At 39.8% G+C, this 25,738-nt stretch overlaps 6 protein-coding genes across 9 annotated transcripts; 4 read left to right on the top strand and 2 right to left on the bottom strand.

Moving 5' to 3' along the window:
* Window positions 1-1,062: 1,062 nt before the first annotated feature.
* LOC137945966 (uncharacterized) lies at window positions 1,063-4,763 on the top strand. 2 transcript variants are annotated; one of them, XM_068792086.1, is made up of 5 exons: window positions 1,063-1,307; window positions 1,414-1,474; window positions 2,592-2,699; window positions 3,667-4,006; window positions 4,536-4,763. In XM_068792086.1, exons 1-5 carry the CDS (start codon window positions 1,167-1,169, stop codon window positions 4,555-4,557), a joined length of 672 nt encoding a protein of 223 aa, XP_068648187.1. In that variant the 5' UTR covers window positions 1,063-1,166; the 3' UTR covers window positions 4,558-4,763. The 2 variants fall into 2 exon arrangements, with proteins under 2 accessions (XP_068648187.1, XP_068648186.1); XM_068792085.1 differs by having other exon boundaries at window positions 3,649-4,006.
* A 1,004-nt stretch (window positions 4,764-5,767) lies between these two features.
* LOC137945725 (uncharacterized) lies at window positions 5,768-9,059 on the top strand. Of its 2 annotated transcripts, none has more exons than XM_068791719.1 (6): window positions 5,768-6,031; window positions 6,325-7,068; window positions 7,918-7,975; window positions 8,076-8,159; window positions 8,243-8,384; window positions 8,522-9,059. In XM_068791719.1, exons 2-6 carry the CDS (start codon window positions 6,585-6,587, stop codon window positions 8,888-8,890), a joined length of 1,137 nt encoding a protein of 378 aa, XP_068647820.1. In that variant the 5' UTR covers window positions 5,768-6,031; window positions 6,325-6,584; the 3' UTR covers window positions 8,891-9,059. The 2 variants fall into 2 exon arrangements, with proteins under 2 accessions (XP_068647820.1, XP_068647819.1); XM_068791718.1 differs by having other exon boundaries at window positions 5,768-6,054.
* A 182-nt stretch (window positions 9,060-9,241) lies between these two features.
* Window positions 9,242-17,093, bottom strand: LOC137945852 (probable WRKY transcription factor 3). Of its 2 annotated transcripts, none has more exons than XM_068791910.1 (4): window positions 16,613-17,093; window positions 15,343-15,935; window positions 15,072-15,185; window positions 9,242-9,910 (listed from the first exon to the last, which is right to left on the bottom strand). In XM_068791910.1, the coding sequence occupies exons 1-4, from the start codon at window positions 16,994-16,996 to the stop codon at window positions 9,469-9,471; spliced, it is 1,533 nt and encodes a 510-aa protein (XP_068648011.1). In that variant the 5' UTR covers window positions 16,997-17,093; the 3' UTR covers window positions 9,242-9,468. The 2 variants fall into 2 exon arrangements, with proteins under 2 accessions (XP_068648011.1, XP_068648012.1); XM_068791911.1 differs by lacking the exon at window positions 9,242-9,910 and adding an exon at window positions 14,436-14,601.
* A 1,292-nt stretch (window positions 17,094-18,385) lies between these two features.
* On the top strand, window positions 18,386-21,395 carry LOC137946537 (protein POLAR-like 1). Its single transcript, XM_068792880.1, has 4 exons — window positions 18,386-18,633; window positions 18,858-19,586; window positions 20,028-20,398; window positions 20,878-21,395. Exons 2-4 carry the CDS (start codon window positions 18,983-18,985, stop codon window positions 21,091-21,093), a joined length of 1,191 nt encoding a protein of 396 aa, XP_068648981.1. The 5' UTR covers window positions 18,386-18,633; window positions 18,858-18,982; the 3' UTR covers window positions 21,094-21,395.
* A 1,125-nt stretch (window positions 21,396-22,520) lies between these two features.
* Window positions 22,521-24,398, top strand: LOC137946544 (pentatricopeptide repeat-containing protein At2g35030, mitochondrial). Its single transcript, XM_068792886.1, has one exon. The coding sequence runs from the start codon at window positions 22,611-22,613 to the stop codon at window positions 24,252-24,254; it is 1,644 nt and encodes a 547-aa protein (XP_068648987.1). The 5' UTR covers window positions 22,521-22,610; the 3' UTR covers window positions 24,255-24,398.
* A 619-nt stretch (window positions 24,399-25,017) lies between these two features.
* LOC137946758 (uncharacterized) lies at window positions 25,018-25,536 on the bottom strand. Its single transcript, XM_068793065.1, has one exon. It carries the CDS (start codon window positions 25,534-25,536, stop codon window positions 25,018-25,020), a length of 519 nt encoding a protein of 172 aa, XP_068649166.1.
* Window positions 25,537-25,738: the final 202 nt, after the last annotated feature.

The raw sequence follows: 25,738 nt of genomic DNA, 5'->3' as shown, positions 1-25,738 counted from the left end.
TCTCGTCTCCGTGCCTCCTTCTCTTCTCTCGGACTCGCTCTCCGTTTTTCTCTCTCACTTCTCTCTCTCTCTTATCCCTCTCGACCTCCCTTTCTTCTCTCTCTTCTCCCTTTCTTCTCCCTTTCAGCCTCCCACTCCCTTTTCTCTCTGGTTATTCTTTTTTCCCCCAAAATACCTTTCGATTTTGTTTGATTTCCCATTTCAATTTCAAAGATGAAGCTAAAGATGAACTTGTCCACACTAACACCCTATTTCAAAGATTTCGAACATGAACGTGTCCATACTAATACCCATTTCGAAGATGAAGATCATGTAGATGTATGAGATGAAGATGAAGATGAAGATAAAATTTCCAGTTTGTTGACTAACCCCCCTAGTGATTAGGGGTGGCATCAAGCCAAAACTAACAAACCATTTTTACTATACTCGGCTAGGTTCGGTTTTTACTTGAGATTGGCTCAAACTCAAACTCAAACTCAAACTTGAAATAAAGCTCATTAAATATAACAAGTCAAACTTGAGATTTTCCAAACTCGACTTGCTAGCTCGTGAGCTATCTCGTTAGAATAATATTTTTACAAAAATACCCTTTACTCTAATTGTTTTGGTCAATTAACTTTTAGTCGGTTGATAGTTATTCTTATTTACCTCAAACCTCAAAGACAATCGGTCATTCAACCCTTTTGGGTTCCTCAACATTCAATGTTGTTGTTTGCCAATAGAATAAATACTATTGATGAAGGTATTTATTTTTTTCTTTTAGGTCTATTAAACTGATTATTATACATTAGTATGCTCAATTGCAAAGTCTTGAACCCCTATGTGATAAATTCAGTTCAATGCTACTAAGTTCATCATAATATTTTTTATTATTTATTTTTGTAGTTTAAAATGTAGGTTGGAAGTTTGAACCCAATTTGAGTTCGAGCTCAAATTAAACTAAATCTTTTTGGTTCTAAGTAACTCACATTATATGGACTAATCAGGAAAACTATCCCCTGCTAATCCTAATCTACCTTTAACCTCATAAATCCAACAAATGTTTTGAGCGTTCGGGGTCCCGTGACTGTTCGCGTGTTTCTGGCAGTGGCGGTTCTCAGAAGTCTCAACTCTCAAGCCCTAGATAGCTGAAGTGATATACCGTTACCTCAAAGACCCAGCAAAAGATGGTGGCAACTAATCTCAAAGCGGAGACCTTCTCCTTGAAGGAACAAAGAGATGCGATCGAGATTCAGATGAATGCTATCATTGAACGTCTCTGCGGGCCTGGAGGGCCTGGAATTACAGGCAATCTTCTCGACCCTGAGGCAAGAACTTGTTTGTCACAGTGTCTTTGGTTAGTTTTATGCACTTTCTCATGAACTAGCGTCTGATTTCGACAATTAACTGTGTGTATTGCGCCATTTCTTTTAGGGGTTTCCTCGATCAGATATTGATATCCCATTTATACGAGCTGAACGTCGTCGTCTTGCGGGTATGGATATAAATTTGGTTGTCGGTTGTAGTATATTCATGCTTCTAGCAGCATATGGTGTTCTCATAAATGATCAGTTGTTTGGCATCTACTCGTATTCATGTAGGTTTGAGTTGGATAGCGACGCAAAATTTTTACGTGATTCCAAGTTCAAATAAATTTCCCTAAAACTTTATCTTGCTATGGATTTGATTTTTGGTAACCTTCCTGTTTTTGCTTTTATGTGTCTAACGTATTTGATTATGAGAGATTTGTAATAGTGTAGGTGGTGGTTGACAGCACCTTTTTAGGGTATTCTAGATGTTTATTTATACGAGGGGATATTTTCTACTACGGGCTTCGTTTGAGATAACACTGAGAGTCGGATTGCCTTTGTGCACCTAAGTGAAACTGATATGTAGGTGCTTACTTCAGCTATAAGAAGGACGGGTTGTCAGGAAAGTATTTCAAGATTTTTTCTACCAATTGAGTAAAAACTGGTTAAAACTTGCCATTTTAGCTGGAAAAATTAAAGCATGGATCTTTTTTTCTCACAAATTGCAAGGTTATATTTACAAACAAAATTGTAAAACTTAAGTGTTTTACTAAATTCTAAGCAGGTTATGCCTTTGGAGAGCTCTCCTCAACTACATAGGTTGTGTAGGTGAGATGAAAGAGCACATTTTTTTTTTTTTTTTAAGAAGATGTATTAATAAAACGAAAGAGAAAACATCATGGTTGATTTTTTATAACCATTGTTTACAATGCCTTTACCCAAATGTTGCAAGGGACGACTTCGGTTGATTATCTTATTGGTACAAACATACAATTGAAAGTGAAACAAGTCCCTACGGACTGCTTCAGAAATATCACTGCTTAAATATAACTAGAAGTGGAACTTTTTCTCTTAGTCATAGCATGTAGTGGATCTGAAAACTAGTCATGTCTTTAAACCTTTACCACATAACACTTTTTCTTCTGGTGAAAATAGATACCAAGTTTGCTTGAGGGTTTTTATAATTGTGTCAGTTGTCTCCAGCACTTCTTTGGCATAAGACTTGGAATTGGGGTTTTGGATGTTATTTTTTGTGTTTGATCTGTGAATTGGCAGCTTATTTTTCTCACTTTTTTTTGTCAGTGCTGCGTAATGATTACGAAGATATTACAGAGAAAATAAGTAACAATTTACAACTTCTTCATTCAGCAAGGCTTGCTCCAAAAGTATCTGCTCCTTCTGGCAATGAGGGTAAGGTGCTATGTAAATTGGATGTGCTTTTTGCACATTCAACCTGGTTATTTGGTGAAGTCTTTTTTGTCGATCTTGGTTCTGGTCCTCGATATGTGCTGATTCTTTTTGGCTATCTAGCTGCAAGTCTGAGAGACTTATATTTCCATAATTGATTCGAAAGTGAGAAAATTATCTTCCTTGTTTGGGGAAACTGGCATCCCCTTGACATCTTTGTGGAATTTATCTTTCATGTCTAAAACCACATGCATGATACAGATAACCAATTTCACTTCCCATTCTGCTATCATGTTGCTAGGGTTTGGTGATATGTGGTACTATGCATAAATGTGTGTTGAAAAGAGTGAAATGCAAAATTCCGTTGGCTGTTTTGAGCAGGCTATCATTTATGGAGCCAAGATTATTGCAAAAATCTTGACGGAGCCAAATTTTGCATAATGAAGAAGCCTGCATGAAGAGGACGAGGGTGCAAAGATGAAAATGTCGTGGTAGACATGCAATGTAACTAGGAAAAACAAAATCAGAAAAAAGGAAAATATTGGAGAACAACTAAGAGAAGCATTGACATATAAGAGAATAAGAGAGAGTTGTGTGAGGTGGTGTAAACTAGTTTAACAGAGGTTAGGGGGTTTCAACAAAGGCCAATTTAGTGATGAAACTAGCCAGTGATGGAGAAAACAGAGTAGAATTTGTAGCAGGTATGTATGATGGTAATCTATTCCAAGTGAGTTATTAACATATCTCACAAATATTTAAGGCGGAAATTGATTCATGACATATTTTCTCTTCTAGTAATGCTGACACATCTCTTTTAACTTGTATCTTGTCATAATGATCAAAATCATTACTAAAGATGATCTCTCTCACCTTTTCAGAAGAAAAAAAAAGGATAATTCTGTGTGTTTGTGTTAGAATAACTAATCCATTCTTTGAATTTTTTTTCTGAAAGTTAATGGTGGTGAGACAGGAACTCAAGTATCACAAAATACAGAGCCAATTGTCTTTTTGCATGGTGATAGTTCTGAAGCTTCTCCCATGGCCATGGATGTGGAACCCATTAGTAATGTACCATTTGCAGCTGTTGATGAAATAACAGAAGGATCTCCAGCAGCTGTAGCCGGAATACAGCTTGGTGATCAGATTGTGAAATTTGGAAATGTAGAAATTGGGGATGATTTGGTGCGGAGACTTGCTTCTGAGGCCCAGTCCAACCAAGAATCTGCCGTGCCTGTTGTGATTCTGAGGCGGGGCACATTAATCAACTTGAGTGTAACACCAAGGCCTTGGGATGGCAGAGGTTTGTTGGGGTAAGACTGCTATTTGGATTCTAACTTCCAAATATTTAGCAACTATTTCCTCCATCTGCTTTTCAAGTTAGAACAATATGTCCAACTAAAATCAGATAGGCTCCCCGATGGTTCTATCCAGCATTGCTTGTGCTCAAATTGGAGGATTCAAAATTTACACATGAATTTTCGTTATCTTATTCAAAGCTTACCAGAATGGAGGGGGGTTTATAAGCTGACTCCAGTATAATTGAGGCCAAGTGGTGGCTATGATGATGAGCTGTCCTTTTGGTTTCACTGAATCAGTCTGGTTTGAGAACCAAAACAAGCCATGTGTCTGCCACCTACGTATTTCTTTTCCAGTACCTGCTGTTTTCTTGCTTATCTCATCTAGGATTGCTGATTTCCATGTGTTTTTACAATAATGATTTTCATTGGAAAGTACTTCTTACCCTTTTAGCTCGTTCAACCAAATGCTGCTATCCTCTATTTTCTTTATTCTTTCTCTTAATGGTTTTTTTTTTTTCTTTCTGAATATGACTTCCTACAGGTGCCATTTTCGCATTTTGTGATCGGTGGGAGGAGGAAAATCTGGTTAATGTTCTCATGTATCGAATTGGAGCGCTATACAAGACGAGCCAGAAACTTGGGTGATAAGTTTATTTTCTAGAAAAAAAGAGTACTTGTGACTACCATGGTTATAAAACGAGTGTTTATTTTTTTAGTAGAAAACTGTCTAATTTGATAAAACTATGTTTAAGAAAAGGTTCACGTTCAAGTTTCTGCTGATTGCAGATTGTTGTGAAATAAGGCCCTAAATTTCATTGACGAACAATTACACAAAGACTTCTCTCATGGACTAGCTTTTTACAGGTAAATGGAAGAAGGATAGTAATCAGGAATATATAGACCATGGTAGACGTGTCAATTGTATCGATGGATAGCTTGCCGGGAAAAAATGACAAAAAAAGAGAGGAAATTTAGGTAGAATTCTAGCGTATTAGGATAAGCAAGGATTAATTAACCTCTACTTACCATAATTAAATATTTACCTAATTAATTAATTAACGAGTAGCTTAAACCCATCAGGTAGGAAATATTAACAAAGAGTTAAAGAAAATGAAAAGTGTACGCAATTGTAGTATGTTAGGTGTTAAAACCCGCACCTGTCAGATCCTATAAAAGTCAATTGCAACGTTCATGTGCTCTAATCAATGCCTGAAATCAGTCCGATGTGGGGCCAAGTTTCTGAAAGCACCGGGCCCACATATCATTAAGCTAATCTTTCTTTCCTAATCGCATTTGGTCAATACACGAGTACAACTTTCACTTGTTCCTGTGAGATGAATCTCATAATAGAAAGATGCTAAAGGCTTATGATTCATCTCATCTAACGGTTGACAAAAAGTTGTGGGGCCCTCTCCTGGATTTTGAACTGGGCACACTGTTCCTGTCAAGCTCGATATTTTAAACCGTGGAATTTCTCGGGAGATGTAACTTTGGACGCCGTTTCGCCGCCGCTTCAAACCCTTCCTCCGCCTACAAACGAACAAATCTGCCCCCCGTTTTAAAAAGCGAATAACGGATAGTGGCAATTTTCGTAATTAATGTCTACTATCGCGTCAAATCGAGTAATTTCAAATTCTGCCCAAGAAAGATTCCCGAACGTTTTACCGGCCCTAACCGGTCGGCTACCTGTTTGAAAGGCTACTTCCGGTCACCTCGTGTATAGTCCTCACCTCCTTGACCGCCCCACTTCCTTCCTTGTTGTTCTTTCACACTCGCCATTCCTCCCCTATCTCTGATCTCGTCCACGACAAGCTTTGCCAACTGTCTTCTCTGAGTTTCTCTTTACGGATCCGAGCGGGGTTCTCTGCAATCCTCGAAGTAAAATCAACTCTGATTGGTGGAAGAAATTGGGGCTTTCTGCTTTTTAGAGGGTTTCTGAAGGTCGTACATTGTCTTGGCAGCTTTTTCTTGTAAAAGGCTGGATGAATGAGGGTGTGGGAGGTTTGAGAGCTGCCGAGTTCGGATGCTGGCAATGCGGTATGAACCGTCTGTTTTGGACGGTATTGTGAACCCTGAATCCAAAATGGCTCTTCTGAATAGGTTCTGTAATCACTAGGGTTTCGTGAAAGGTGGAGAACTTGTTATTTGTGGAAGGGGGAGCTGTCTCGCAGAAGTAGATCTGTCGTAAAAGGAAAATAATGAAATTTATAGGGGTTGATGAAAATTGCGTCCCCGTTTTTGTGGGGTTTTGGATACTATGAGGCCTGCTGCTGTTCTTGTATGTGAATATTTTTGGTAAGTTATATAACTTAATGTTTGAATTTGATCAGGTGACATGGCGGGTGAGCACCTGGTCAAAGTTGGAAATCGCGGAAGCAGGCTTGAGTTGATTCTGAGTATTTTGGGTAGTGGACGGATGGTGCTGGAGCTGTACACGGCAGTGGAGTATGGGTTCCGATCGGAGTAAAAATAACCGCTGAGTTTTGAGCTTTACTTCGAGAGTAAAGGCGCATTTTCTAATTTAACTCTGGAACCTGACAAAGTGGCCTGCAAAAACCCGAGTTTGGAAGAATATCCAGGAGTTCTATCAATGTCAGGGGCTCCAAGGGTTCGGTCTATGAATGTGGCAGACTCAGAGGCTCGGCCGGTGCTGGGTCCTGCTGGTAACAAAGCAGGATCATTTCCAGCTCGCAAACCAGCTTCAAAGCCTTTAAGAAAGGTGGAGGGAGCTCCTGAAGTTGTGAAGGAAGAAAAGAAAGTCGTTCCACCTCGTGTTCATGGTTCTTCACCTCCATCGGTGCCTGCTCTTGGTATTCCCTCTATCCTTCGGAGGCATGAGCAATTTTTGCACAGCAGTTTGTCGCTCAATGCTTCTTGCTCTTCTGATGCTTCTACGGATTCAGTACAAAGCCGGGCTTCTTCAGGGAGGATTGCTCGATTGAATACCATGCGGCAGAAGAAAAAACAGTGCTCCCCAAAGCCAGAAAAGGTTGTTCCAGATAACATCTCAGTGTCTCCCAAGGGCAGTGTACAGATCAACAAAAAGAGGTGTGCTTGGGTGACACCAAATACTGGTGAGCCTGCAATGTTCCCGCTTTAATACATTTGTTTTATGTGGATTAAAGCTATATCCCGAACTCTCCTTGTACTTGTGGTTTCTGAAGGACGTTGTTAGAGTAGACAGAGATAATAATTCATTTTCTAATTGACACTTGCATACCTATTATTGGGATACATGTATTTCTGTTTACAGTTGAAATTTGGAGAGAACGAAAAACTTGACAACAGATATTGCTTAACCACTGTACATATGATTTAGAGCGATTTAGGGGTCACATTCTTGGAGACTTGATTAGATTCCATAAGTTTGGACATTTGGAACATTTCCTAAGACTTGCAGAATGCAAGTATTAACTGATATATGACGAGAGAACCCCTTTCCTCCCATAAAATCTTGAAGCTTAATTTGGTGGGAGCTCAGGCAGTGGGGCATATTCACTGTCCTTTAGGCATGTGGGAAGTTGTTAGCATCGATGCATACATAGTAGGAAAAGATACAACTGCTATTTACTGATGTTCTGTGCCAATCATGAGATATGTGATTCGTGAAGAAGCCTGGAACCAAGATAAATGTTTCATTGTAGCCTGACTTTGTTCAGTATAAGTTTCTTCAGACACTATGAAGTTTTTCTGCCCGTTGATGAGTTTCATTTTTTGCCATTTAGATATAGTTCATTAATATACTGAGAAGACATTTTATATACTCCAATATGCTGCTACTCTGAACTGTAACTTGTGAAGAGTGTTTTCTTCTCTGATCATCTGGACATGAAACTATGCTGCTTTTTTTTTTTTTTCCTCAAAGTCTGGGTGCAGTCTTGTGGCTATCTTTTTTAACATTTGATTGGTGCTCGTTCCAACAGATCCACTTTACGCTGCCTTCCACGATGAAGAATGGGGAGTTCCAGTCCATGAGGATAAGTATGCTCTCTGTCTCTCTCTATCTTGTGGAGGTGCTCACCTGTTGACATTGAGCACAGGAGACAAGACCCTTACTCTTATGTCCTTACAAAATTTGCAGGAAGCTGTTCGAGTTGCTTGTGCTATCAGGTGCATTAGCTGAGCTTACATGGCCTGCAATGCTTAGCAAAAGGCACATATTCAGGTATTGTTTCCTCTGTTCTCCATTTCTTTCTCCAATTTTCAAGCAAAGCTGTTAGCATCGCTTCCTGACACGTCTTTACACAGGGAGGTCTTTCTAGATTTTGAGCCGGCTTCAGTTGCTAAAATGAATGAAAAGAAGCTTGTAGCACCAGGAAGCACTGCCATGTCCTTGTTGTCAGAACCAAAGTTACGTGCCATCATTGAAAATGCGCGACAAATATCAAAGGTACACATCATGTGTCTTCGTTGAGTTAGCTACTCTGACTAGTTAGAACTGCCTGAACCTAAAAGCCAATGGTTAATTAGTTGAAATCATTCCATGGTCTCTCTATCCAACTTTCTTTCCATTCTGAACTGGCACAGATCATTGATGAGTTTGGTTCGTTTGACAAATACTGTTGGAGCTTTGTCAACCACAAGCCAATTATGAGCAGATTCCGGTACCCTCGCCAGGTTCCAATGAGGACTCCAAAAGCCGATTTCATCAGTAAAGATCTGGTGAGGAGAGGTTATCGGTGCGTAGGACCCACTGTAATCTATTCCTTCATGCAAGCAGCTGGACTAACCAACGATCATCTCATCAGTTGCTACAGATTTGATGAGTGCGCTGCTGCAGCAGCATCAGGTTTTGAGGAAAAGGGTAACGATAAAGTGGAAGATAAGAAGGTCGTAGATGACATTGGGAGTTTGGAATTAGTGACCGCTGAAGATCAACTAGTCATCTCACAGTGACCTTCCTCTGTCTGGATTGGAATCGAAAGGTTTTGGGCAAAACCGATGGCGGTCTACAACTACTGTCTTTCATGGTGGGATGGTAGTTTGTGTATAAAAATGTGACGAATTTTCCTGTATTTTTGTGTTTGTAGATTATAAATGAGAATCATCAGCTAATGTGCTACGACGACGCACTCGTTTGCTACTTGATTTTTTCTTCACGCTTCCAACCTCGAGCTGTCGAGCTCGATGACCCCATTCACAGACATAGCTTTCGATGATCCATTCACAGGGCAAGATGACAACCCTGCAGCGTCCAAACAGCAACTAGCATGGCTGCAAGTTGAGGCACTAGAGAGGAAGTTCAAATTTGACACACAAGTGTTTCTTTTCGTTCATATTATTATTTTTTCATATCTATTTCCCTCTCCTGAAGGAACAAATAACAGAAATCCTTGCTGCGTGCCACAAGAAAGCGAGCAGATATAATTTAGGAGAATGTACAAAATGCTGGAGGAACAAGATTGCTTACAAACACGAGTACTGACAAATGACTTACATACAGCAAAATTCATCAAGCCTGCCGATTCAAGATTTCAGACAGAAACCGCTGCATGATTTTCATTAAATAAAGGTCCTCGTATGATGCCAGGATTCTTGGTTCCTTCATCACTTTCGGATGGACCTGATGTAGTGAAACCAATACTCAGAAGTGTTTGAGCTGATTCTAAGGCCTTCTCACCTCCAAGTTCTGCAGCCTTCCCGGGCGTCATTTCGCCTTCCTCGGTTGGTTGGGAGGCTGAACGATCATCTTCTAGGGAATTGGTATTATTATTTTCAAACTGTTGACCAGTGATAGCAGCAGCAGCAAGAAGAAGAGCAGTGGCTGATTTGTCGTATAGCTTCAACTTCTTCAGAGTTGGTTTTTCATGGTTGTGCGTGCCCTCGTAAGTCACCAAGAGCGCTTGTCCATCATCTGAAGACCTTTCCACATGCTTACGCACAGGACACCCCTCAAATGTGCATTTGTAGTAGCTCCTAAACATTTCTTAGAGAGTTAGGAAGTAATTTGTACTTTTGTCTTACAACTCATAAAACAAAGATTAGTACATAAGTTTAAACTTCCACATTATAAGGGCAAGTGCTGATTATATATGGACACTACACCCATTCCCCAAATGAAACTTATATATGTAGGAAGAATGTCAAGAAAGCATTTGCAACTTGACATTAGAAAGATCTTTAGAATCATGCAAAATAACTTGCCGTAAAAAAATACAAACTCAAATAACTTTTATCATCTGAAAGTAAGATATGATGTGCTTTCATGCACAAGCACATGGAGAGGCTTTCATAATCTCCTCCAACAAAATGTTCATACTGAAACTTCCTAAGACTAGGCCAACTTCCAAAAAACCGGGCTTCAAACAATTAACTCAATCTCCTTTCAAATACTATTTATTCTATAGCAAGAGAGTCCAAGAATAAAGAAAAAAGAAAAGAAAGGAAATGTAAACATGAAAGGACACCATTACTAAAAAAGGCAATACCTAGAAAAATAATTATAAATAGGAAACTTTCAAAATAGAAGAGCTTATGATAGAATTTTTTTTTTTTTTTTGTAATTAGAAGTAAACTTACGTGGGCCATGCAAGGGGGAACTACGTTTGTTAAATTTAGAAGTCCTGAAGTGCCTTAGGCGCCAAGCAAGAAAGGAGGGTGCCAGCCTCTAGGGGTGTTTTGGGCATGGGCAATGTCTTTTCAAAAGCCAGAAAGTTAATAAAACATATAAAACTACTCCAATGGATCTCATGCAACATTTTCCTATTCCAGAGAGAATATAGGAAGATGTTTCCATGGATTTTATTGAGGGACTGTCACCTCTAAGAGAAAGATTGTTCTTCTAGTAGTAGTAGATAGACTGAGCAAGTATGCTCACTTTTGTAACATGCAAACTATTAAGTTGGATCCAAGACCCATCCCAAAATGACTAGTCACTTAGGAAACCTCTTCTGTCAACTAATAAACTCAAGATATTGGATCTCACTAATCCATGTGGGACTATTCCTTAACACTCCCCCTCACAAGTAAGCACATGGATAATTTGGGTGGAGGCCTTCACGTGTAGGCACATGGATAATTTTGGGTGGAATGCCCACATACGAATACTTGCTCTGATACCATGTTTAGTTGGGTCCAAGGCCCATCCCAAAATAACTAGTCACTTAGGAAAATTTTATGGTCCTTGGGTTAAGTACCCATGCCTTCCGCTCCTAACAGGCCGGTCTTTTGGGTAGTATTGGCTAGGTGCTTAACATTTGGTATCAGAGCAGGTACTACGTCCCACACCCTTGGCGAGGCGCCGTAAGGGAGTATGGGCTCCTGACCCGATCCCCGTTGCTGTGTTAAGGCCGCCGTGGTCATCGGCTCGAGAGGGCGGGGTGTACTGTTATGGTCCTGGGGTTAAGTACCTATGCCTTCCGCTCCTAACAGGCCAGTCTTTTGGGTAGTATTGGCTAGGTGCTTAACAGAAACCTCTTCTGCCAACTAATAAACTCAAGATCTTTGATCTCACTAGTCCATGTGGGACTATTCCTTAACACAAACAGTTGTTGAAGTATATGCTATACATGTGGCAAACTCTATGCAATAACACATATTATAAGTCTTGGATAGAAACTCAGTTTTTCTAAGCTCATTTTGGAGAGAATTTTTTGTTTTGTAGGACACACTTCCTACCACCCTCAAACCGATGGTCAGGTAGAGGTAGTGAGTCGTTGCTTGGAGATATACTTGAGAGGGTTTGCCAATGAGAATCCCAAAACTTGGAATTTTTACCTATCATGGATTGAACATTCTTACAATATTTCCTATCACACTTCCTTGAAGATATCAGATTTTAATGTTGCATATAGCAGGCTCCTCCAATTATTTCTTCCTATGTTGTGGACACTACAAAGGTTGCTGCTCTAGAAGAAGCCTTGCTGGCACAAGATCAGTCCTTAAAGCTCATTAAACACCACCTTAACTTAGCCCCAAAAGCGGATGAAATTTCAGCATGACAAAAAGCACAAAGAGGTGGAGTTGTGGTTGGTAACTTGGTCTACCTCAAGTGTCAACCCTATAGGCAACAGCCTCTTGTGGTCCAAAGGAATCAAAGCCAGCTCCACAGTTCTCTGGACCTAATAAAATACTTCAGAGGATCGGAAAGGTGGTGTATAGGTTGGAGTTGATGGAAGAAGCTGCTAGTTATCCAGTCTTTAATATTTTCCAGCTTAAGAAACATATTGGAATCTCATGTTGTCTCTACCATATTTCCAATCATCGAAGCCAATGAGGTTGCCATTCCTTTAGCCGTTTCCGAAAAGTGGCGTGTTCAACACGGTACCAGATTATACACAAAGTTGTTGGTGCAATGGGATCATGCGCAGATTGAAGAAGCAACTTGGGAACTTGAAGAAGACTTCTTACAACTATTCCCCAGTGTTCAATCTTGAGGGCAAGGTTGGTCTTCTAGGGGAGTGGAATGATAGAATTCATAGTTTTTTTCTTTTTGTAATTAGAACTAAAATAACATGGGCCATGCATGGGGGAGCTAGGGGAGTTAAATTTAGAAAGTCTTGGGAGTGCCTTGGTTGCCAAGCAAAAAAAGGGGGCACCAACCTCTAAGGGCGTTTTAGGCATTCTCTTGTCAAAATTGAAAAGTTAGTAAAGAAGATGAGTCTTAAGTTAGAAAGTCATGTTTAGGGTATGAATTTTAGTTAAGAGTTTCCTACTTGATGTAATTGAAAAGTTATAAATAGAAGAAGCTTGGATAGGGCCAAAGCCTTTATTTTTTTCCTTCTTGTTCTTCTCTTCCCTCTCTCCATACGTGCCCTGTCTCTTCTTTCTTCTCCCCTCTTCTCTTCTCTTCTCGTCTTGGTTTCTCTTATCTCTGCTTTCAGCCCTCTTAATCTCCATCCTACTCAATCTTCCCATGCACTTGGCTAAAAAAGTAGGACCTTCTCAAAGAGGGTTCTATCAGATTAACGTAATCACCTTTTAATAATAAAAAAACTCAAACATTCCAAGGGCAGCTACACCGATTATCGTCAGGCAGATTCATTCCTTGGCTCTTATTGAACCTTGCTATGTTGACTAGGTTGCCAGTCTTTTAACATAATAGTTAACAAACTGGTTTGATCTACATGATCTTACCAAAGTCTAACCTAATTTCCAGATAATCTAATCCAATTCTTTGGTTAGGACAGTTAATGTTGTTGGAAAATCCTGTGCAGGTTTCCGGTGCAGACTTTCCCATGAGATGTTGATTAATTAAAGAAACTAGAGTTGTGACCCTAATGGTCTTGCTTCTCGAGGCCCAATTTTTTCAATCACCGAACCCTGATCAACAAATTGATTTAATATCAGCCTGGTCCATTTGATCACACTTAGATCGCCAGCTGTTTTTCAAGCTACAGACTTCCAACGCCATAATACTTTACACCACATAGCCCGTTCAAGATATGACAACAAGAACAAACTCCATCTAGGTCCAACATCTATAAAGATCAATAAAGGTTCATCAAGCAAGGTCAACTGTCAACAGGATGGGTCAACCTGATTCATATGGAAATCGGTACATCCTCCTATCCCAAGGCAGTGCCAGGGTTAAAACACACACACACACACACAAATGGATTTGTGACCAGAGATAGGTACCCCCTACCCTGATCTTCAGCGACTTGTAACTTATTTAGCCCCCTACATTTAGAAAATGACATCAGTTAGAAAGAAAAGCTGCCAAGCACAACCTATGACTTATTTACCCCTAAACTTTCTGCAAATCATACTGATGTTTAGAGAAAACCTTGTTGCTAGGGTAGGTTAGTTCCCAGTAACCTGTCCCATTGTTCAGTGTATCACGTCTCCCTATGGTTGATACTTCTATAATTATATGTCAATAGTCCCTGAAACTAGTTTTCCTTATGCAGGCGCTAAGACAGTTGACAGCTATTCCTATCGGGGTTTTCGACACTTTTACTCCTCTCTTACTAAACCCAGAAAGCCACTGCAGAAATTGAAATAACAATAAAGTTCCTTCCACTAGCAGATAGACATTTTTTTTTTTTGCCTGAACCTGAATGGCCCCTTGCCGATAGATACTCAATAAGATAGACAAAAAAATGATGCAGTTTCGTCTTTTACAAAGAGAAAGTCTGGGAAGTGAAAGATCAGATACAGATAGAACAAGTTCTTCAAGTAATACAATCTAATGTGAATATTTATCATTTTGGACATTCACCAAGGCATCTACAAGGTTTTCTATTGTCAAATACCTTGGAACTATTCATTGTTTTTGGTAGGCATTTGGTAACTGTTAGAACAAAGAAATCAAATTGCTCACAAGTAACCACTGGAATATATTATGAAGACTCAATGACGATTATGTTGTGACCTGCAACTAAATTTTCCCATTTCCAAACTTGCCAAGGAGAACAGCTAGGTGCCTGGCCTACAGTGTATCTTTAAATATATTAAAAGTCTTATTGGGTCACCTTGCTGTTTTGGTTGTAGACCCAGGGGGGAGGCCGCAGCATTCTAGAGTTCAAAGTCTGGTTTAATACAATAACCATTTATAAATAGATATACTTTCTGCGAAAATTAAAAAGATGAAATGTAAATTACGGAGACCTGAAGTATGGTTCACTATGAGCTCCAAGGGCTTAGCCAAAATTGGGATAAAGCACCTACATGATTTGCAATTCAGTAGGTTCAAATGGAAATAGATGATCGACTCTATTAGACAGATACAAAATAATATAATTCAGAGTACCAAGATTAACACCTCAATCTGTTATCTGACTAACTTCAAAATATCATGCACATAATGTGATCAAGAAAGTACATCAAACATTTTTTTGATCACTTTCCAGAAAGTTTAATCTTGACCATCTTTACAAGGGACAGCAAGTTGATCTATACTGTACCAGCTTAATCCGTGTATCATTGCCTTAATTCTAGCAGATGAACATAAAATATGGTCAATACCACCAAATGATAATTATTGAATTTTTTTTAGAAAACAAGCAATAATGATTAAGATAGTATGAAATCTATTTTTAACAATAAACATAAAACGTATATCCCTGTCCACCACTTTATCTAGGTTGTCTGATGCACATGCTGAAGTCTGCAAAACAAGAGACAAAGAAATTACCTCGGATTAGGGTTTCCCTTTACCATTTTCTGACCATACTTTCGCCACCTATAGCCATCCAGAGCTCCAGGATCACTTGCCGTCTGAATAATAACCTTTGGAGCACCCTTGATCCTGCTTGACATGCATACTAACATGTTACAATACAGCACCAAATATTACAGAAAATAATCTAGTTAACAGCACGGTAGACATGCACCATTACATTCATGCATACTAATTAGAATCCCCAATACTACACCCGTGGTTCAGCATTTTTGGAACTACTTGCCTTCGCTTGGGATCACGTTTGTCCTTGTGATCTTCGTCACCATCACTTGACGAATGAGCTGGTGGTTCTTCAGGAGGATCAGTAGACTCAAGTCTGCCAGGAAGAAACCCCCCATCTTTAGCACACCTAACTTTTTCTGGACGTTCATGGTTGTGTTGACCCTTGTAAATAACTTGAGTGACATCGCCCACTAAATTTCTTTCTACCTTCTTCTTGACAGAGCAACTGGGAACTGTGCATTTGTAATAGCTGCGAGAACAATCAATGCCTTTCACCTGTTTCTGACCATACTTACGCCAATTATAACCATCACCTATGGGTCCCTTGCTGACGACAGTGGAAGGTAGAGGTTTAGGGGCTAAAACAGTGGATTCTTTCTCTTGTTTTAAGGGGTTATCCTCTTGTACTGACAATGCTGGTATTTGCTGCAGTGGGGTAGGATTAAGAGGTCGTGTCAAGGCCTGTGAAATGGGATCGGTGGATGTAATGCCTGATAGAGTGGAGCCAACTTGAAGTTGTACTCCTGCCTGTGCTTGAGCAGCCTGAGCTGTGACACTTGCCAAGGCTTCCTGGTGGGACATTTCGAATTTTCCCTGGCAAACCAAAACAATAGCACCAAGCCGATACATAAAAGAATCATCCACTGGAAGAATTTCAAAGCGAAAAATGCAGACAAAAACATGCTAAACATCAAACAGAGTTCATTCAAATCAAGCAGATCTATGAGCTCGACATAGAGAGTCACACCATAGTTTTATGCTCAGAAACAAAGGTTGATAGTGCATATTAACAAATCATAAAGGAAAAATGCATGCAAAAGAATAACATGAGCGAAAGAAACTAAGAAATAACTAATACAGGCTATGGACCTCTTTCAATTCCCACACGAGGAATTGGGGAAAGAACAACTAAGACCATCTAACCGATCGAACAAAAGTCCAAGCCGATTAACGGAACATACGAGCAACTTTTATATAAAGAAAAAGAAAAAATCCAAGTCATAAATTATTTACACGGTGGAACGAGTTCAAAAAAGTGTGTATTGTTCATACTCGAGGGCAATAGGATGGCAAGTTGAGTTATCTATACTGCCCAATGTTAGCGACATATTTCAGGTGTAGATCCAAGGTCAAAGTTTCAAAGTCACAGTCAAGTAGCAAATTCTACCACCAAAAAATGGAAAAAATAAAAGAAAATGAAAAGCGAAGTCAATAAACAACAACATGACCAGGTTTCAAGTATTTACCACAAAACGCAATTAATGACAAACCTGAAAACCAGGTGGCGTTGACATGCCAACCAGACCCTGAGGCGAGACCACCGCAAACCTCAGCGCGTCGACGCCGATAGTCAAAACCGGACCCGGTTTAATTTCAACGTCAGTAGTGGAAGCATCCGTCGGCGAAGCCATGGCGCCGGCAAGAAGCTCCGAAAGCGACTGGCAGTTGTCTCCCTCGTTACCAGATATTAGGGCTAGGTTTTCGGAACCAGAGTTTCGAGCACAAGTGTCGTCAAACGGACTACGATGAGGAACAGCAAACGGCGATACAGCTTTCAGCTCCCCCGAATTATCTTTCACCGCCAGTTCTTGTCCTCCATCTCCCTCAGTCTTTTTCGTCGAGGCGCCGTCATCCGCCATGGAAGGCTCCCCCATCGAGGACGTGAGGAACCGGTTTCGACCCGGTCCGGACCGGTTTCGGACAACGACCTCTTCTCGATTAATCTATCCGGTGTCGACGGAGAAGGCGGAGAAGAGCGACGGCGGAGTGTGATGTTTTAAAAGGACCAGAGATTTCCTCTTTGACTGATGTTGACCGCGCCCAGGTGCTTTCAGCAGTATCTTGACGGCGTTACATCTGCCAACTGGCGGTGGGCCCTATTAAGAGGGAACACATAACGGCACCTGAGGAAAAAAGACGCCGCTTTACATTGGGTTTGACTCGGGAACAGTAGGTACCACATACCACTAAATGACAAAAGTCCATGGCTCCTTAACCGAGATGAATTTGGTATCGGGTGATCCGGTGGAAGTTTCGGGTTCGCCAGAGGTGACTTTTGAGGTCTCAAATTAGCGACATGGGTAGTGCTAGAGCAGTTTCTCTCCCACAAAGCGGGATTCGAGGCATGCTTCTTGGAATCTGTCAGATGCTAAACATCACTCAGATGTCATCATCGGAATAATATACCCAATTTAAAATGGGCTACTATCATTCTTCTCTCGGTCTTTGCCTCGAATTTCTGCCTTCGCATGTCTCTGCAGAATGCAGAGCATCGTTCACCTGCCCGGGGAAGGTATTAAACAGCAAGAACTGTGGAATACACCAGAAGTCTGACAGGTATGTCCATAATCCATTTTCTTTTCATGTTTTCGGTGATAAACTTCTACGCCTTCTTTCATTCAGCTTCGGTAGAATTTGCTGAAATGAAATAGCACATGCGAAACCTTGTATTAGCATTGCAATCATCCTCCATTTGTTCTCGTAAGCAATCTGTTCTGGAAACAGAAATAGGTCGTCAATTTGATTGCAGTGGTGGGAAAGAGAGAAACGAAAAAGGGCAAGTGGTCTGCGGGTTTTGTTCTTTTCTTTGGAAATCAGCGAGTTCATTTTTTAATTCGGTAATTATATTTGTTATGTGTTCTTTGAATTAGGATCAGAGGATTAAAGCATCTACCAGAATACAGCACTAAAGTAATAAAAGTGCCTCTCAGCAATTTTGAAATCCTTCCATGGAAAGGAAGGTATTAATGCCTTGTCGTGGAGAACGCAGCTCTTCTTCTGAGGTTGGCGAAACTACCCCTTAAATTATTTCTTCAGGTGTTTCTGCATCGAAGGTTAATTGAGGAAATTATGCATTTTGTGTTTATGATCGAGGAGATTCACCCTGAAGCTACTATAATCGCAGTAAAAGCCAATCAATTCATTCCGCGAATTTCTGCAGAATTAATCGCGAGTTGGAAAACTGTAGAAAATTCAAAAGAAGCCCATTACTGCTTCATGGGACCAAAGTTGGAGACCTGGGTCCTGCTAGAAAAGCGAGACGGTTGAGTTTTTACCTTCAACTAGAGGGTCCTGCTTCACAAAAGGCAGGTGTAATCAGACTTCCATGTCTTGCAAGAAATGTCAAGGAAGAAAGGGATTACCAGACCCGCCATTTAAACGCTTAGTGGGAAGTGCGCGCATTTACAATTCTCGTGATCCATCACCTGTTTGAGGCTGCGTATCGAAACCAGCATGATCTGCAACGCTTCGGTTTTCTCAGTAAATGCTGAAAATTGGGTTATATTCTCAGGTATCCATTTCCTCATATTTGTTCTTGCTACAAGTAGCAAATTTCTACTTGAGCCGATTATCTACTCTTCTTGGCTGCAAGATGAGGGGATGAAGTCGGTTTGTCCGGTAACTATGGTCCTTTCGAGGAAAAAAAAAAAGAGAAAAAAAGTTCGCATTCCTAAGCACTAGTGATTGATTTTGACATCTGGGTATCTTAAGCTTCTTCATTTTGTATAATTACAGGTCTGATTTGATCGGAAATGTTCTCGATCTTGTTACGAAAAATCAAGAGAAACCCTCTATCGAACTTTTGTAAGTTCTGAAACATTAAAACAGTGGAAGGGTCCATAGATGGGGGGCCACATTTCATGTTGCGGATGGAAGCAGTAGCCAGCGGGAACGCGGGGATGAAGAAGACGAGACTTGTGGACATTCAGAAAGAGTCGTCCAATGACAGAGAACAAAGAGGAGAAAGCTCTTCAATTTTGCCTTCTTCACCGAGGTCAATGATCTCGAAGTGGCTCTCATCAATCAGACGATCAAGGGAATCAAGTACTCAGCGGAGTAGGTTGACATCCACTGTTACATTGAGCAGGAATAAGAAAGATGGTACTCAAGATTGTGCAACGGAGTCCAGTGGCGACAAGAGAACCTCCGTCGTGGCTTCTCTTACGAGGGTGGTTCCAGAGAACGACGAGCTAGATTTGAGAATGAAGAGAAATGAGCTCGATCAGAGGAGGTCGAGGAAGGACACATGTGTGAAGTTGCCGAGGCCTAATTTCAGCAAGAAAGCAGAGCGGGGAGATGACTCTTTTTACGCTGCAGTCGATAAAACAGAAAAGATTCAGATGTTATCTGCAGCGGAGGCTGGTGAAAGAACTGAACCCATTTTGACGAACTTTGAGGAGAATAATAGTTTCCAGAATAGTACTTCTTCTTCTTCAAAGTCGACTCAGACGGTCATGCCATCAGGTGAATCATTTCTTCTCAGTCCTTCTTTTCATTCTTAAAAAAAATTCTTTTGTTTGTTTCTTGATTTTGCACTTTATTAGATCATTTTCTTTTTAAAAGTTCTACTAGTTCCCGTTGGGCATCCAGACGCATGAATAACAATGCATATATATGGATCCTTTACACTACCATATATGGTTGATAATCATTAATGGGTATAGGTTACTCTACCATAAGAGGGCTCCTTGTAGAAGGTAAGAATTAATGGCCGGAATAAGCAAATGAGTGTCTACTTGTTGATTCTAGACTCAGATCATCTGGCCAAATGTTTCAGCCAGCCAAATCAATTCCAGAATTTTAAAGAATTTTTACAGTATTGCTTTTAATGTATATATTCTTGCATTTTCTTCTTCAAAAGATTGCTCTTTTTATACTACTTACATGTCAATTTTCCTTTTCCAGATACATTTCCGGGAGCTTCATTCTTCAGTTTTGGTTTTGGAGTTGGTCTTGCTTTCCTTCTAAGCTACAGAAATGAATATAATAGGATGGTGGAAGTGCAAAGGCAAATCGAAGTTCTGCTAAAAGATATTAAAGATGAAATGCAGAAGAGGGACGTTTCTGCTTACTCTAGAACATTCCAACCTCATTCTTTTGTTGCTTCTGATTCTAATATACAATATGATCGTTTTTCGAAGTTTGATTCAACATCAGAGACTGCAAAGCTTCATGAAATCCATCAGCTGGAAGCTGAACTTGAAACTGAGTTGGAACTTCTTCAGCTGAACTTGGAGAGTGAAAATACATCAATTCGTAGGCAACAATGCATTGAGGTACAGATTGATAATTCTTTTGCATCCTACTGTGCATCTTGGGAGTTCTTAGTGGCATTACTTTTCTTATTTGAACAATTGTTTTGTGTTTTATATTCTTTTGCAGTTATTTACTTTCATGGAGAAGCTTTTAAACTGCAAGTTCATGATTATGTTTTGATGAGTTTCTATGCAGAAGTTTTTGGACTGCAATTCTTGAGTGATTGGTGGGTCTAGTTAAAGCCAATGGCCTCAGAGTGTACTAGGATGTGGCTAGGTGTCTCAAGTTCAGATTATTGTGCCTAATCCATTGAAGATGAATTGCCTTGTTTGGTTAATATGCATATATTGTGATTAATTGAATTTAGATCTATCTACTTAACACCCTTTAGTTTATAATATTTGCTGAGGAATTAAACCTCTATAACTGCTATTTGGGCCAAATATCTACTTAACATTCCAAATTCCTGAGTTCTCAATGAGAAAGAATGAAGTTGCAGGTAGTCGAGACTTCTGCTGCTGAAAATCTTTGTGAGATCTATGGAGAAGAGGATAATCATTGTGGAGATTTTTATAGTGTCTGTCCATATGAACTTGAAAGAAGATTGTTTGAGCTTCTCCAAACCAGACAGCAAGAGCACATTGAGGAGCTGGAGTTTGCTCTGGAACGAGCCCGGAGGGAGCTTCATGAAAAAGAAATAGAGGTCTCTTGGTGAAAAGAAAAGTAGTACCACTGAATGAACTTCCAGATGTTTCTTAGATTTGGATAGCAAGTTTACCCATCTGCATACCTGGCTTTGTGCAGTGTTTTGCTCATGGCAGAAAACCTTCCGGTACTGGCTACAGGATTGAGAATTGCAAAGGTGAAATTGGGTCTTTATCTTGTTCACATTGGTCTGGAGAGTGTTTCTACTTCTTTTGAAAAAATTCATAGAAGCAACTTTTGATATGTAAGAGTGAATGGATTAGTTGAAAACCACTTTATATCAAAATGGGAAGAGTCTAAAACGTTATCTATCGTGACCACTTTATCTATCCTGACTGGTGAAATATGAGGAAAATGAAAAAATGAAACCAGCATCTAACAGCAACAAGAGATTGGGAGTTGTCTGGTTTCAGGGAAAATGATCATTAATGAAGTAGAACGAAGTATATATATATATAGAATGAGACCCATGCCTATTCCAAGACCTTACCCTATTACACTTACTTTGAAAGTGAATTATTTTTTTGTGTTAATGTGGATAATAAAAAATTTAATGAAAAATCAAGAATAAGTTTATTAATAAAATACTATGATAGATTTAACTTTATTAAGATAATTTTATTTATTTTTAAAATTAAAAATAAGATAAATAATTTATTTTTTAAAATAAAAATATTAAATTAATTAAATTAAAAACTAATATACCTAAACAAAGACAATATCTAAATTATCACTCTTAAAATTGTATATTTAATATACTATTAAAAGTAGTGAATATATCAAATAAATAAAAATGGTATTTTATTAATAAAATATGATAGATTTTTGTTTCGTCTAAATTAATATTATAATTACAAAGAAAATAAAGATATTAATTTAATTAATTAAAAAAATATAATACTTAAACAAAAATATTAGTCTATGTACTTGATCAAATTCTTACTTTTATTATATCTTAATTATCACTTTTAAGTTAATAATATAATATAATATTAAAATCGTAAATATAATAAATAAATAAATAAATATTTTATTAATAAAATAATATAAATATTTTCATTAAAATCCAACTGAACACGTATTGTACTCTGCGTCTCACCCCCGAAAATATTAAAAAAATAATTGTACATAAAACTTAGAAGCCGGAAGCTACTGACCCTGTCCGTCGCCGAATCAAGTACAAGTAGGGACGTATCAAGATATGGCTTGCCTGAGATGGTAACTAGGATTCGCTTGAGAATCTGGTTACTCGGTTGCGGAAATTCCCCCAGATATCATTCTCAGTCTCCTCCTCGGAGTTTGAATCTTCCTGCGACTCTTAACTTCTCTGATTCGGGTCTACCTAATGGATATGTCGACCACTATTTCAGCACTCTCTGCAGTTTTCGTTCATCTAAATTACCGGCAAGACTATCTACAGGTCAGAGAGATCGAACCCTCAATCATAACATATCCAGGTCAAATTACTTGATCACTAAACTATGCAGAGAAGGCAAAATCACCGAAGCTCGGGTGTTATTTGATCAAATGCCTGAAAGAGATGTCGTCACCTGGACTGCTCTAATTTCTGGGTACGTAAAACATGGGATGATGAAAGAAGCTCGTCTTCTATTCGACCATCCTTCTGCCAAGAAAAATGTAATCACTTGGACGGCTCTACTTGCAGGTTATTTCAGGTTTAAGAAAATTTCTGATGCAGAGAAAATATTCGAACAAATGCCTGAAAAAAACGTTGTTTCTTGGAATACCATGATATCTGGGTATGCAGAGAATGGACGCATTCAAGATGCCTATGATTTATTCAAAATTGCTCCCGAAAGAAATGTGGTTTCATGGAACACAATCATAACCTCTTTAGCCCAAGTCGGTAAAGTAGACGAGGCCTACGAACTTTTTAAGAGAATGGCTGAGAGAGATGTTATTTCATGGACGGCAATGGTGACTGGTCTCTCTCAGAATGGGAGGATAGATGAAGCTAGAAAGCTTTTCGATAGAATGCCTGAAAAAAATGTAGTTTCGTGGAACACCATGGTCACTGGTTATATTCAAAATATGAGGCTCAGTGAAGCACTATTCTTATTCGAAAGAATGCCTGAAAGGGATCTGCCCTCATGGAATACCATGATCACAGGATTTATTCAAAATGGAGATATGAAAAGGGCTCGGAGGTTATTCGATGATATGCCTGAAAGAAATGTGATTTCATGGACCGCTATTATCATGGGTTTTGCACAAGATGGGCAGTGTGAGGAAGCAATAAAGCTCTTCTCTAGGATGCAGAGAGATGGAATCAAGCCTAATCAAGCGACTTTTGTGAGTGTTTTGGGTGCTTGTAGCAGCTTAGCGGGTATTATTGAAGGAAAGCAAATTCATCAGATAATAAACAAAACAAATTTCCAACTTAGTACATTTGTTGAATCGGCTTTAATAAGTATGTATGCCAAATGTGGAGAGATAGGCACTGGAAGAGAGATATTTGATCGATCCAACCAAAAGGACTTAGTATACTGGAATACAATGGTTGCAGCCTATGCTCATCATGGTAATGGTAGAGAAGCGATTTGTCTCTTTGAAGAAATGCAGGAGAGTGGGTTCAAACCGGATGATGTAACTTATGTGGCTTTGCTTTCTGCATGTGGCCACTCTGGTTTGGTCAAGGAAGGGCTGAAGTACTTTGATGAGTTAGTGAAAAATGGCTCCATTGAAACAAGAGAAGACCACTTTGCTTGCTTTGTTGATCTTTGTGGGAGGGCCGGGCAGCTTGATGAAGCTGTGAAGTTCATTGATGGGCTTAGAATCAAACCTTCAGCATGTGTATGGGGCGCTCTTCTTAGTGGCTGTAATGTTCATGGCAATATGAAGATAGGAAAGCTGGCAGCAAAGAGACTCTTGGAGGTGGAGCCTAATAACGCCGGAACTTATATGCTGTTAGTAAATATATATGCTTCGGCTGGAAAATGGAAACAAGCATCAAAATGGAGGTTGAAGATGAAAACTAGGGGTCTGAAAAAGCAGCCAGGTTGCAGTTGGATTGAGGTGAATAATAGAGTACATGTCTTTGTTGCCCATGATAGATCTCATGGTGAAGCCAAGGGGATTTATTGCTTGCTTAAAGATCTCTACAGGGAACTGAAGAGGGCTGGATACGTACCAAGGGTAAATGTTGACTGATCATCCTTTTCTTTAGATTCAATTTCTCTTCTTGTACAATTTTATATTCAATATAATTATGCTCGGAAATTTCTCTACTCCAATATTTATTGTTAAACTGTATATTTTACTGAGCAACCATTGCTATCATTGATTGGAACAGTTATGTACTCTCTTGAAATTTAGCTATGTGAATTCATTCTAACTGGTCTATATCTTTTCACTAAATTATCTTAATCTTGATTCAAAAGGCTAAAGAGTTCAGTTAACCCATCGAAAATTTCCTTGTTTGTTGCCTCAGATACAATCAGTATTATCTATTTATGTAGATAATTGAAGTCTCAAAATTGCTGGTTAAGTGGATCAAGTAACAAAGTATGATTATCGACATTATTTGCAGTTCATTACAGGACTCTACACTCGAGTTTAATTAACAAAACTGAGCAGGTGGAGACGACTGCTGACCGGTAAAAAGTAACATCTGCAGTAAAAAGTCCAGAAAGATGGACGGTCTCGATCACCTTATACATCAGTACCCTTCAAGTGTAGTTCTCGTAAAAAAATTCATAGTCTACATTAAATGGTTTTCATGAGAATCGTCCGTCTTCTCGTGATCATTTTTAGTCGCCTTCAGCCACCTTCATGGATTCCCCTAAAAATATCCCTTTTCGGTGCCTAAAATATCTCCCATTTTTTTCTAACCAAACTACCCTTATCTCCTCACAGAGGCGTCAACACGTCTGAAGCCCAAATCGGTCAATTGAGAACTGGCTTCTCTCCCCCTTCACGCCACGGCAATGGCTTCGTGGCCTCGGCAGCTGAGCGCCCTGAGGAACCTCCACGAGTTCTTGTTAACTTCGTCCCGGCATCCGGCGACGGAAGCTGGGAACCCGGAGGGTAACCAGGGTGACGGGCTGAGGCGTCTCTGCCGATTACGAATCTCCTCCATTTCCATCTCCGCGGGTGGTCTGATCAAACCGAACGTCAGCAAATGCCATTTGTGTCGCCGAATGGAAGAAACTCTCAAATATTTTCCGCTCCGGACCTTAGGCGACTCCGCGCTTGAGCCCCTTTGGAGCTTTCGGTGGCCACCGCGAGGACCATTCCTGGGTTCCTGGAACAACAAAGTGTCCAGGGAATAAGACCGCTGATGGGTGAAGGAGCCCCCAAGGGGGGCGTGGTTCTTCTTCTTCTTCTCCTCCTTTGAAGGCGCTCTGTAACTGTTTGGCAAAATAGTTCCATGAAGGAAAACATCCTCTGCGGCGCACATCTCCGTGCTGACATCGCTAAAGAACTCGAACATGTCTTGGTCCGGAGACGGCCCTCGCCGGTCCTCGCTCTCAACGTCTTTAATGGAAAGATCACAGAGGGAGAGCGCCTCGTCCGCCTCCGACGACTCTACAAACTCTATTGATTGCTGCTTGCCCCAGCTCCAAAACGTCCTTACTTCAAGTTACGCCGAGGTGAGCACCATTATAAAGCTCCCCAAGAGAAGAAAAATATGA

Source organism: Aristolochia californica, unplaced genomic scaffold, assembly GCF_029961685.1.
Source record: "Aristolochia californica isolate CCGP_79_NKW_82.1479 unplaced genomic scaffold, dmAriCali1.0.hap1 SCAF_12, whole genome shotgun sequence".
NCBI lineage: Eukaryota > Viridiplantae > Streptophyta > Magnoliopsida > Piperales > Aristolochiaceae > Aristolochia > Aristolochia californica.
This window is presented reverse-complemented; position numbering and strand designations above follow the sequence as displayed.

What these genes read in the sequence shown, in the direction of transcription:
- LOC137945966 (XM_068792085.1), top strand. Translation starts at nt 1,167, where the DNA reads ATGGTGGCAACTAATCTCAAAGCGGAGACCTTCTCCTTGAAGGAACAA. An exon ending in TGAACGTCGTCGTCTTGCGG is followed by an intron (nt 1,475 to 2,591) that starts GTATGGATATAA and finishes TTTTTTTGTCAG; the next exon opens with TGCTGCGTAATGATTACGAA. An exon ending in TGCTCCTTCTGGCAATGAGG is followed by an intron (nt 2,700 to 3,648) that starts GTAAGGTGCTAT and finishes TTTTTCTGAAAG; the next exon opens with TTAATGGTGGTGAGACAGGA.
- LOC137945725 (XM_068791719.1), top strand. Translation starts at nt 6,585, where the DNA reads ATGTCAGGGGCTCCAAGGGTTCGGTCTATGAATGTGGCAGACTCAGAG. An exon ending in TTGGGTGACACCAAATACTG is followed by an intron (nt 7,069 to 7,917) that starts GTGAGCCTGCAA and finishes TCGTTCCAACAG; the next exon opens with ATCCACTTTACGCTGCCTTC. An exon ending in AGCAAAAGGCACATATTCAG is followed by an intron (nt 8,160 to 8,242) that starts GTATTGTTTCCT and finishes GTCTTTACACAG; the next exon opens with GGAGGTCTTTCTAGATTTTG.
- LOC137945852 (XM_068791910.1), bottom strand. Translation starts at nt 16,996, where the DNA reads ATGGGGGAGCCTTCCATGGCGGATGACGGCGCCTCGACGAAAAAGACT. An exon ending in CAACGCCACCTGGTTTTCAG is followed by an intron (nt 15,936 to 16,612) that starts GTTTGTCATTAA and finishes TTGGTTTGCCAG; the next exon opens with GGAAAATTCGAAATGTCCCA. An exon ending in AAACGTGATCCCAAGCGAAG is followed by an intron (nt 15,186 to 15,342) that starts GCAAGTAGTTCC and finishes CATGTCAAGCAG; the next exon opens with GATCAAGGGTGCTCCAAAGG.
- LOC137946537 (XM_068792880.1), top strand. Translation starts at nt 18,983, where the DNA reads ATGTTGCGGATGGAAGCAGTAGCCAGCGGGAACGCGGGGATGAAGAAG. An exon ending in TCAGACGGTCATGCCATCAG is followed by an intron (nt 19,587 to 20,027) that starts GTGAATCATTTC and finishes TTCCTTTTCCAG; the next exon opens with ATACATTTCCGGGAGCTTCA. An exon ending in GTAGGCAACAATGCATTGAG is followed by an intron (nt 20,399 to 20,877) that starts GTACAGATTGAT and finishes ATGAAGTTGCAG; the next exon opens with GTAGTCGAGACTTCTGCTGC.
- LOC137946544 (XM_068792886.1), top strand. Translation starts at nt 22,611, where the DNA reads ATGCCTGAAAGAGATGTCGTCACCTGGACTGCTCTAATTTCTGGGTAC.
- LOC137946758 (XM_068793065.1), bottom strand. Translation starts at nt 25,536, where the DNA reads ATGTTCGAGTTCTTTAGCGATGTCAGCACGGAGATGTGCGCCGCAGAG.